This window comes from Symphodus melops (assembly GCF_947650265.1).
Source record: "Symphodus melops genome assembly, chromosome: 8".
NCBI lineage: Eukaryota > Metazoa > Chordata > Actinopteri > Labriformes > Labridae > Symphodus > Symphodus melops.
This window is the reverse complement of record NC_136698.1, coordinates 15751598-15763709: the sequence shown is the minus strand read 5'-3', so window position 1 is coordinate 15763709 and position 12112 is coordinate 15751598. Positions and strand designations below refer to the sequence as shown.

The 12112-nt window shown below is 41.8% G+C and overlaps 1 protein-coding gene across 2 annotated transcripts; it reads right to left on the bottom strand.

Annotated features, from left to right (window-relative positions):
• Positions 1-668: 668 nt before the first annotated feature.
• edem3 (ER degradation enhancer, mannosidase alpha-like 3) lies at positions 669-11802 on the bottom strand. 2 transcript variants are annotated; one of them, XM_079349527.1, is made up of 20 exons: positions 10480-11802; positions 10350-10395; positions 10003-10103; positions 9775-9814; positions 9119-9231; positions 8778-8931; positions 8131-8265; positions 6665-6770; positions 6299-6396; positions 5757-5882; positions 5578-5661; positions 5119-5202; positions 4612-4736; positions 3988-4159; positions 3579-3869; positions 3252-3443; positions 2904-3069; positions 2464-2649; positions 2023-2070; positions 669-1114 (listed from the first exon to the last, which is right to left on the bottom strand). In XM_079349527.1, exons 1-20 carry the CDS (start codon positions 10659-10661, stop codon positions 735-737), a joined length of 2829 nt encoding a protein of 942 aa, XP_079205653.1. In that variant the 5' UTR covers positions 10662-11802; the 3' UTR covers positions 669-734. The 2 variants fall into 2 exon arrangements, with proteins under 2 accessions (XP_079205653.1, XP_079205654.1); XM_079349528.1 differs by lacking the exon at positions 2023-2070 and having other exon boundaries at positions 10480-11801.
• Positions 11803-12112: the final 310 nt, after the last annotated feature.

Below are 12112 nucleotides of genomic sequence, written 5' to 3'. Positions count from 1 at the left end.
GGTCCAGAAGTTGTAGTCTGTAGGATGAACCAGAACCTGAGTGATGCAGCACTTTATAGTTTTAGTCAATATATCTTGACAAATACATATTTACATTGATATATGACTTCATATATCCTCCAGATAGAGTTCGGTGTCGAGTTTGTCTTCCATAAAGCCATTAAAACAACTCTGCCATTTCCCCCCACATGAATCATTCCTTATCACACATCAACGTGTACATATGATTAGGCCCAAGACCATGACAGTAAATGTCTCATCACAACAATCGTCACATTTGAATAAAATTAATTGGTCGATGGATTAAGTAGTTAGAATGTAGATTTTGGACCAGCACTGATTTGAGTTACAAGAGACAGAAATGCATAGAAAGAACAACTGTGTGAGATGAATGTGAGAACTGAGAGGATGTTTCAAAATTCTGGTCCATTTCATTCATATCATTGTTACCACAGATTAACAGAAACTGTATGAGAAAGTGAGGTAAGAACTCTGGGCTCTCAGCTGTCGTCTACTAGGCTGAAAAGGACTCCCTTATGGTCAAGACGACGTACAGTATGTGGGCTTTCTTGGCACGTGAAAGACACCTCCACACACTAGTTAGCCTTTTTCACATCAAGGCTGGGGTGAAGATGCGTTTCCATAAGGTTCCCCCCCACACCCCCCCACCCCACCCCACCCCCCCACAGTGGGATTGAACCTGCAGCCACAGGTCACATCGTACCAGATGACTGTCAGAGTTCATCTTTCTCCATTTGCTTGAACGCCTCCAAGTCTTCCTGCCAATCAGCCAGCAGTTGGTCAACTGATTGGCTGCTTGAGTCTGTGTCTCCCTCTTGCTCCTCTCCATCCTCAGAGTCTCTCTCCTCACCGTGCTGATCCACATCAGCCTCATCCTCTGCTGCACTGGCTTCCTCCTCCGGTGATGTAACTTCTTCTGCAGGACTAGTTTCTTCTTCTACAGCGCTGACTTCCTCCTGTGATGGAGTAACCTCCTCCGGAGCCACTTCTTCCAGCTCCAGTGTGCTCATTTGGGATTGGCTGACAGGTTCAAAAGAGGTGGGAGTTGTTGCCTCAGTTACGCGGCTTTCCTCCGCTTCCGGCACGACCACACCTGAAAAGAAAGCAGGGGCGTGTGACGAAACATCTTTATACAAATAGATGTGCAGCCACAGATGCACAAACTGCCTTCCTCCTCCTCCTCCTCCTCCTCCTCCTCCTCAGTCAGTAATCTGTACAACATGCCCTCTGGTTGCCATTTTCAGTCAAAAATAGACCTCCTTTCAGTGGCTGTCAACGACAGCAGCATGATGCTGATGGTGAGTCATGTTACCACCAGGATAAAGTCTTTCTCACATAGCTGCACAACCTAACCGAGAGTCGACTGAGAAAACAAATCTGGCTAAAAATGAAAGTGTGAATTTTGCACGGATGTGATTAAAAAAGATCTGTTATAGTTTCTTCAAATCTAACTGCTTCCCAAACTGCAGAGTGGGAAGGTGTTAGGGAAGAATCTGCACTTTTATTAAAGAGTTAACGGAACTACATTGTGGTCGGCCGTAAAGACAACAAACAATTCAATTAATGAATGTAGCAATATGGCTTTCGGATTTTTGGATACAGTCACAAGCCTGGTATCAAACCATTTGTTGACAAGTGTCTTTTACAAAAGACATGCTTGGACCAGCTGCTTTACATGCCGCACATTGTTTTCAGGTTTCTAGGCAACTCAACTGAGACAAAGAGATACACGTAGTAAAAAGACATTTGGTGGAAATTGTTCTCATCTAAAAAACAAACAAAACACACACACAAAGACGTGTCGTGTTCTAAGCTATGATGAGTAAGCTGAGACCGCCACAAGCTTTCAATTTGAACACATATAACACAAACGATCCTGTGGTCAGAGGGTAGAGCAGGAGTAAGGGGATGCAGAGGTGAAATCATTATTGCAAGAAAAAAAAAAGAAGTGCAAGGCTCTATGTGGACGACATGCAAAGAAAGAAGAAAAAGAATACTTACTGCCTTCAATCAGGCTGCCTGGAAGAGGTTTACCTTTGAATATGGCTGCTACTTATCCAAAGTTGAGAGAGAGAGAGATGAAAAAAGAAGAAATACCAAGAAAGGAAAGCCATAGTTACAGTCCACCACAGGGAATAGAGGGATTTGGCAAATGAGGATAAAGAGGAAAAGAATGAGGATGAAATATTGATATGGGTGTAAACCTTCAACATCCACCATCATAATAACAGCTGGTGGGAGGCTGTGGAATGAGTCATGGTCTACAAAAACTGCCTGAGTCCCTGCAGCTCATCTTTATTTTATGAAACGGAGCACATAATGAGGCTCAGGCGTCAAAGACCGATAAGATCATTCTCATAAAAAAAAAAGAAAAAAGAACGGATTAGAACAGAGAGAAGAGCTTGAACAATTTAGGAGGTAAATGAGGGAATTTGTTCACACCTCTGTCTCTGGCTTTGTCGCTCAGCAGCACCTCCACCTCCCTGTACTCCTTCAGCGCCTCCAGCAGTATGTTGCCTTCCTTGTGGAAGAGGAAGAGGATAGGCAAGGTGACGTCTTCTGTGTTGCGGCCGTCCCCGGCCATTTGAAACAGAGGAGCTGTGTCGCTGCTGCTGCCCTCGTTATCGTCTGGAAGGAGAAGGGGGAGAAAAGAAAAAAAAAAGGAGAGAAGTGAGAGATACAAGTGCTGAAGCAAGATGCACATTAAACAACTGACTTGAGCCTGATCAACTGCTAGGAAAAGTCATACTGTTTATAAATGCAGCATTATTGAGTTCTGCTTCGTTACCCAGTGATAACTTCTTGTGCAAGACGCTACTCAAGATAATTCATTTATTCATTCGGTGGTTAGTCATCTTCTGTGTCTTGTTGCGTTCACTCACCGATGACTATGCCTCCAATGGCGCCAGCCTTCTGGATGTTTCTGGCCTTCTCCGCAAACATACACTGACCTCTCTGAAGTAGAGCGATGTGGCCCTGAACATACTCTTTGTTAGTGATCTCGGAGCAGCCGCTGTATGGTTCAGCCACAGTCACAAAGCCTCGAACCTGCACACAGGAAGAACGAATAGGTTAAGAAATACTATTGGTGAGTATTTATTGTGTTATATGGGCTGTGCAGTGTTTCCATATACTCCTTAATGTCCTATGCGCTTGAAAAATATTCAATGAGAGGAAACGCTCTCTTAGGAAAAACAAACTGGAACCCTGGCAGCTACATATCCACTCACCCCGGTGGAACTTTTGGATAGGTCTGTGCCGAACTGTGCCGGGCCGGCAGTCAGCACAACCCTGCCAAAGAACGGATGAGACACGATTTGAATGGCTCTGGGAGGCAGCTGCTCTTTCTGCTGCTGGCTGGACAGCTCCATCATCTCTTGCATGAAGCGCACGCCATCCTCTGCTGCCACCGCACTCACCGCCTAGGTGTGGGGATAAAGGGTGGGAGAAGAGAGAAAAAGGAATAGGATTGTACCACTTTTCACTTCAAAAAGAGAGTTAGGAAATAATGTCTTCTATATTTTTTAGTTGTTTTATTTTGGTTAAAATCCATTTACCTGTGAAGCGTGCTGGACCAACTGCACCCGGCCATCTTTCAGGTGGATGAGACTGACTCCCATCCTCCTAAGCAGCTCAAGATGTTCGGGGTTGTTTGCCATAAAGTCCTGGGCCCTCAGAGGAGGACGGCCCATACCGGGCTCCCTGTTGGGGACAGGACGGGGGCAGCTCTTGTCCACAGCACTTCGGATCGGATCTCTGAGGTTACGAGGGAAGGCGGGGTCCGGAAATAGAAGGCGGGTGTTCGGGCACGTCCAATCAAAGTTAGAGTCATCCAGCTCCTCCTCTGACTGAAGAATCAGATACAGATGATCATACTTTTATAATGCAGATTTTGTTAAGAGCTGAAATGTGTTTAATTGGTTGATCAATTTGCCAATTTGTATAGTAGTAGTTTTATGGCATTACTGTTTTGTTTGAAGGAATAGATTTTGAGTGAGGGGCTGTGGAGAGGGACAGGGGTAGCAGGTGGGCCTCGGTTGTGAAGATGTAGTCCTCCACATCAAACACTAAGTCCTCCGAATCAGCAAACAGCAGGAACAGATATTTGAACATCTCAGCAAGGAAGAACGAATCCATCCTGACAGGTGAGAAGAAGTCTAATTTAGAGATCCTATTAACTGCTGGTTCCTTTATCAGACGTTTGACTTAACAGCTGGCTGACATTTAGTCACATCAAAAGCCATTTTTTTCCCACACATAGATGATGCTCAGGTGGGCCAATGTGTATAAACGGCCTGACAAGTACATTTGCCAGTCATTTATATTTCTTCTGTAATCGCCATCCAAGAGAGAGAGAGAGCGAGAGACAAAGAGAGAGAGAGAGAGAGAGAGAGAGATGTCCCTCCAGTAAATGCACTGATTGAGAGAAATGCAGGTTTGTTTGTGTGCAGATAAAAGAATGAGAGGGAAGACCAACAGATTAAAGTTCACAAATCAGCGACTAAAGCAGCCACACTTCCCCCACATGTGAAAAATGTCTGAAAGGTGTCTAAAGTTGGCTCAGCCGTCTGTAAGTTTTTGTATCCTCACCTGTCTTCGTGGCTCCCGGTGCGTACGTCCTTCATTGCAGCGAAACCGCAGGGGACACGAGCGAAGCGGTTGAGGTTATCCAGGATGGTGCGACCTGCCTCCAGGTAATACGGGTCCCCTGTGGCCTGGGTGGAAGAGAGGACAGTACATGAAATACAGTCGGTACATGAAGATTTAACTTCCACTCCTAGAAGCAAGTGATCACAGTGTTTTATCATATCATGCTCCTTGTTAGATCTGTACCAGACACCACAGTGCCGAGGGCAGGGTATTACAATGTGATCACTATGGACTGTAATCAGGGCTCACTATGCTGAAGGGTGCAGAAATGGAGATGGCGTTTCTAAAATATGAGAAGAGAGTAGTCCAATGTAAACGCATAGAAATCAACTCCATCTTATCAACATAAACACAGCCTGGTGCATGATAAAATACATTTACCAGTCTGTCGCAGTAAAAAAAAGAAAAAAAACATCTGCATCATGTCAAGTTTCCTTGAAAAATTACCTTGTAAAGGAAATAGGTGCTCTCTGCAAACTCAGGCCTCAGGGGATGTTGGGCCCAGTGAACCCTGAAATCAGTAGTAAAGGCCTGAGGAGAAATAGAGGAAAGGACAAACAGGTCAGCACACCATCCCAAGCATTGTCGTCAGAGCAGTTAGATGATAATACTAAACTGCAGTGTGTGAAAGGCAAGATTGTCCACTGAACAGTTCTGGTTCACCAAATAAGCCGTACAGGTTCTTTTAGACCATTGTCAAACATAACAAGCTATTTTTTTAGAGAAATAGATCAAGCTAAAAGTTTATATCTTGAACAGAAGGAGGAAGACAAAGAGACAAAGAGAGAGAGAGAGAGACAAAGAGAGAGAGAGATAGAGAAAGAGAGAGACAAAGAGAGAGAGAGACAAAGAGAGAGAGAGAGAGAGAGACAAAGAGAGAGAGAGACAAAGAGAGAGAGAGATCACCTCTGGGAGGAAGTTGTGTTTCTTCGTAACTTGATACAACATCTCATGAGTCTCGATGGCCGGTCGAATATCTCCCTTCAACACCTGGGACGTGAGGATTTTTTTTGATTGACATTACAGACAGAATAAACGTGAAAATATCCTTAAAGAGCAACGTTTATTTTCATATATTTAATAACCTGCAGTCCTGGGAAGAAGGCAAGCAGAGCGTCCATCCAGGTGCGAGCAGGGAGCAGAGGTTTGTGGATGTGGACGTCCAGCAGCAGGGGGGGCTGGCTGATGTATTTCATTATAGATGCATAGTGCTAAATGGTACAAACCAAGTGGAAGGGATAAAGATATAACAACAGTGTTAGCGTGCTTGTGATATGAACAGAATGGTCAGATAAATCAATGTGGCAAACTATTTTTAAATGCTTATTTTAATATTAACTTCTGTACTGATAACTTAACAGAGTCCTGAGATGAAAACTATTCAGAGCATAAGAGTGCTTTCAACTGGAGAAGCTGCTGTGTCTAAAGGCCATCATGCAGAAAGAGAGGCATCAAATGACTGTCATCACATTACTCTGTGTGTGTGTGTGTGTGTGTGTGTGTGTGTGTGTGTGTGTGTGTGTGTGTGTGTGTGTGTGTGTGTGTGTGTGTGTGTGTGTGTGTGTGTGTGTGTGTGTGTGTGTGTGTGTGTGTGTGTGTGTGTGTGTGTGTGTGTGTGTCTCCTCACAATATTGAAGCGCTGCAGAAACTGATCATCTCCCAAGAGGACATAGGCCTTTAGCAGGTATTCATAGTATGAGTCAATTCCTGCTCCAACTCCACTGTCTGAACAAAGACACGGTCAAACATCCCTCTTTCAATACAGAAAAGTCAGTTGACAAACAAAAATTCTGCTTTTTACACATCCACCGCCTGTTCGAACAAACAGACTAAAGACACCCAGAAATAAAGCAAAGATCAAAGCTAATCCATGCGTCTATCCTCGTTTCCTCATCATACCCTGCTTTTTCCCCTCCTCCTCCTCCTAAATCCACCTTCTTCATTATTTCATTCCTTTCCACCAATCATGTTCCTCTCTTGCCCCGTATCTTACCCCTGCGCACCCACTCTCCCGAGTGGATGTTGATGGTGGTTCCCACAAGGTTGCTGTTTCTTTGTCTCTTCTCCCACAAAAAGTCCAGGGCTCTCCGGGCATGGGCCTGTGTGTGTGTGTGTGTGTGTGTGTGTGTGTGTGTGTGTGTGAGGAAAAGGAAGGGTACATTATTGATTAAGAAATGGAAAAAATCCATATGTGGTAGCTGTCAACTGGGAGAAAGATTACAGTGACTGAGTCTGCGCTTGATCCACAGTCCACCACTGCCGGGAAGAAAACCACTGCCATGCTCTTACACCGGAGCAGAGGAAAAATATCAAAAAAATGTCACCATCAATGTTTAATATTTCATGACACTGCCGCAGACCCACTCCCTATATCTACATCATTAATATAGAGAATACAAGTTTTCACACAGGTTGATCGATAATACTGAAGAGAACATTAGCTTCCCTGTCGTAAAGTTGATGATGTTTGGCTTGTATAGTAACAACTAGGACATAATGTACATGGGTATAAATAATAAATTAAAGATGACTGACTTCCAAGTTCATTTTCCTCTTTTGCACATACTGCCTCACTGTTTAAGCCTGATGACTGGGACACTTACTATAAGGAACAAAAAGTTGCAAAGAGATAAATCTGCCAAAAAAACGTAGATTGGATCACATTCACACAAAGACAAACAGACAGAACAAACAGTCAATACAACTCAAGGAGGAGGAGCAGGACTACGCAGAACAGTGAGTGATGTTTAAATACAACTCTGAAGACCAGAACCAAAACTAATCATTTATGATTCATGATCAATGGATCTGTGTCAGAGATACATAACACTTAACGAGGATTAACGTGCTATGATGAGACAGCAACTAGAGGTACAGAGTTCTCTTTGAAAAAAATAAACTTAATACTGATTATTCAACGTAAAAAAGACAGGGTGTTTTGAAAAGAAAAGACGACGTGTCTCCCACCTCATCTAGAAATACAAAGGTTAAATGACAACGGTCACCTGGATTTGATAAACAGGGTTGAGACACCTGCAGGGTGTGTGTGTGTGTGCTCAGCGCTGATGACGTGGCTGTTCAAACAAGCAGATGGCTTCACAATGTTTGACAGTGGTGTCAATGTAATGCTGTGCTAGCACAGAATGTAAAGCCAGTTTTGTGTAATAATTACAAAGACAAAAACGTCATTTCAGAGCTTGTTCTGTTCTTACTTCAACAGTTTAGATCTAGATTTGATATTAAAGTTAAAATATTTTATTACAAAAATGAATTTATTATTACTGTTGATGTTTTTGCATTTGCTGGTTAACTTTAATGTTCTGCTTCTGTATTTTCATTACTTATAATACAATGTGGTTAAAGCCAAATGTTCCGTTCTTGGACATCTGCTTAAAAAAAGGGGGCTTCACTAAATAGTAATGAATTCAACTTTGCGCATAAGTAAATATCTAATGATACCTCAAACACAGGGTCACCAGTGAAACGACTCAAGGCAGCAAATTCCAGGATGATGGTCCCTGCACAGGCAGTGCAGGTGTCTGTTTCTGTGCCTGTTCTTGTCTCAGGACCCCTGACACCGTATTTCAAGTTCACCTATCAGGCAAAAAGAAATAATTAAATGACACAATCTGCTCGTATGACAGACACATTTAGATTGCAAATGGTGGTGCGTGAAACCTATTCATACGCGAAAATGTCTGCGTTCAAAAGATGTGACAGCTGCGAGCAGCGAAGCAGAAAATGAAAGAATGTGGTCATGATCACAGCAGATGTAGATATGTCGGGTATTCCTTTGAGTAATATTTACGAGAACCTTTTGTTTTATATTGACACACAAGAATAGAGTTGCTTTTTTCTACATTGATTGTTTTACAATGATGGTACAGAGACAATAATACAATACAATACAATAATAAAAAAAAAAATAATTCTATTTCTACAAAACTAATTCATAAAAACTGAATTTTTTTTACTTTTCATAACAAGACACGTCAAGCATTTTATTTAAAAAAGGTTTGCTACCCCCATCATTCCCAATGATCGCATGTGAAGGTTTGTTTTTGATTCTAAGGCACCGGTGATAGTGTATTTGCTCTGTGTCTCACCCTGGGATAAGGTAAGCCACTGCTGGTATTGAAGGCTGGCAGCAGTCGGAGACCCAGATCTTTGGCCATGTGCAGGAGCTCATCCTGGTACCACTGCATGTTCTGTCCTCCCTCCTTCAGCATCACAGCCATGGAGTGTCCTCCCAAAAGGCCTCTGAACACACAGACCAATTACAATTATGAATTAAGAACAGCTGAATTTCAGAGTTTCTGATCATCAAAGTCTTTATAAGCAGCTGTTTAGTTCTCTGCTTGCCAGAAAGACCATACAGCGTAAGACGTGCCAACATCCATTTCCAGTTTAGTCATTGATGTATACTGATAGTGTAGTCCAAGCTCACCCGAGGACTCGAATGTTGGTTTCGAAGACCGACACAACAATGTCGTTGTCCAGTCTAACATCCTTCAGCACCCTCCTCACTGCAGCCTCAAACTCTGTCGTCTTGTTCAAAAGCTGGAAATAACAAGAGCATCAAAAACAGGAGTACGTAAAGAACAATTTGTTTCATTTCATTGTAACATTTGAACGGGTAAAAAATTGAAATGAACCAACAAACAAGCAGAAAAAAAAGTAAAATTTACAAACAGTGAAAAGCAAAGAAAATGTCAGAACTTGAATTCAATACACCTGTCCCACAAAGAGTGAAAAACAAGTATACATTTATTAAATCCCATACATTCATGTTGATCATTAAGTAAACTTCCTCAATTATATACAGAATTATAAATTAATTAGTTTTCTTCAACTGCCAAGAATATTTTGCAGGAGTTTGACTTGAGAATTATTTTGTAAACCTTTGAAATGTTTAATTTGTGACATAAGCATTTCTCCTAAAAATGTGTCAAGACAAGAATGTAAAGGCACTACCCTTATAAAAATGTCAAACTTTCTCTACTGTGATTTCTCATGATGTGATCTCAGATTAAATTAAAACTCAGGCCCAAATATGTGTCTAAAAGAAAATAAAGCACAAAACCAACAAACAAAAATCCTCACCACCAGAGTATCCAGAGTGTCAATGAGGGTTAGAGAGAACCTATCAGAAGGAGACAGAAACTGTTTACCAACGGCGTGGACCGTCCACACGACAATCAAGTCAATGTTCTTCAACAGAATTACAAATATTTAACATTGTACATCAAACACCCCCTGCCAAGTTCGCAAACCACTGTGTTCACATATCTGGTCCATTATTATTACGTTACATCTCAAGGAGCGACTCACATTCCCAGAGCATCGTCTACGTCGCCTCGACTCGGTTCAAGCCCACGTACTCTTCCTCTGCATGTTAGTGGCATCAGCTCGTCGGCTGGGTATGCATGGTCCTGAACGATGCACACAAACACACCTTATATATTAAGTATATGACGGGCAGGCTGCAGCAAAAACCTTTTTACGTTCCTTTGAAGTACTGAGTGAAAATAGAAGAAGGACATTTCATACAGAAGGCAATATGATGTGATTCACAGGAGCAAAAACATGTATAAAAACAGTCAAAAACAGCAGTTCTGTTAAAAAAAAAAAGTATTGTTGTTTTGTTTTAAATAGCCATATGAAAAGAAACTACTTACCATATAGTTCTGATATGCATGGTCAAACATCTCAACCACTTGGTTCCTTGGATGAGGGAAAACATAGACACTTTCAGAACGTTTTCTTTGTCTTACATAAAACTCTAAAGACGTGTTCATCTGAACTCACCTCAACTTGCTCTTTTCCTCCTGTGACATTGTATGTCCAGGGCTGCACAGTGCTCCGAGCAGCACCAATATGAACAGTACAGCTGGCATGGTGGTAGCTGTGCAATATCTCAAAAAATGTACAACTACAGCTTGGCTCAAACTTATGAAACCACCCAAGAATCCGATCCTACATACTTCCATTAAGATTGTATATCAGAGATCATGTTCAAGTTCCTCATGGCTTTTTTCTAAGATGTACCACCTGAACAACAACTGCTCCTGGAGGGCATCACAGACACAATTTTTGTTTAACTCACCCACCTCTTTGTATCAATCATGTACAACGAGCTCTTTAAAAAAGGTCAAGTCGTCCAAACGCCGATAAAATGGTTTTCTAGGAATGTTTGTAATTCAAGTAACGAGATGTCAATGTTGAATTTACAGAGGTGAAACAGACAGCATCCGTAGTTCAAGGCTGATCCAAACCCCTTTCAGAAAGTTTGTTTGGAAACTTGTTTACTTTTAAAGCTGTAAACCGGATCTAAACCCACGTGTGACCCTCTGACGTCCAAAGAGACTAACGCTACATGTTACTCTGCCAATCTAAATACATACACAACAATAACATATTGTTAGAGATAAATGTGTCGAGAAACTACGACTAAGTAAACCTTTAGCTTTAAAGTCTTCTCGCCACGTCGTCATATTTGACAGATTCTGCAAACAAGATGTATCATCAATCCCTGTGTTATTAGCGATGATAATCCCTCTCCTCAAATGGATGATTTAGTCCATACAATCTAACAATAAAGCACATCAAAAGTTCAAACTCACCCCAGCTGCTGTTATCATCACTCTGCTTACTCTTACCCTTTATTATTATTAAATTAATTATTTCCTCATCATGACAGCTCTATTTCTCAGCTGGACCGACAACAAGCAGGCTTTAATTAGCCAGTTAGCCTGCTGTGCTAAACAGACCGGCTGGACGACGACGGACAAAACAAAACACATGGCGAATTAAGACAAAAAAATGCTTCCATTCATGGGCAGCGGACCTAAACGTCAGGTTATCGCCTTGTCCTTCGTGGTACACATTTTGTAATCTGGCCGTAAACTACAGTTTCGCCGAGCTAGTCAGCCTTCACAACCGGATACCGCTGCGCGACGCAAACGTCAACACATCCGCTTCCTGGTATATTGGGTTATTTTACCCTGAGTTTTACGTCTCAGGCTGCGACTCTATTCCTCGATAATAGGCTGAAAAATTACTTCTGATTCTGATTTGTAGACCGATTTTTGGTATGGTAGGAGCTAGTCTATCAAGCGCATATAACATGACTCCATGTCACTTATTATGCAGTCGAAGCAGCCTCCTATATGAGGGAAAGACACATACATCGTGATGTCATTTGTTATCTCTTAAAGTAGTCTCGGAAAAAGTGAAAAAGTTTTCTAAACATTTCACGAGTTAATGCTTAAAAAGTATTAGCATGTATTTTCTGATAACACAATATTTGTGTTCATTTTAAAATTGTAAATAAGCTCAAAAGCTATCCTTGATACAAATGGCGAATGTAATTCGTGCTCTTACATCCGCAAGGTTTACGACACACAGTGAACACAACATTAATATTTTGTAAATAAAATAA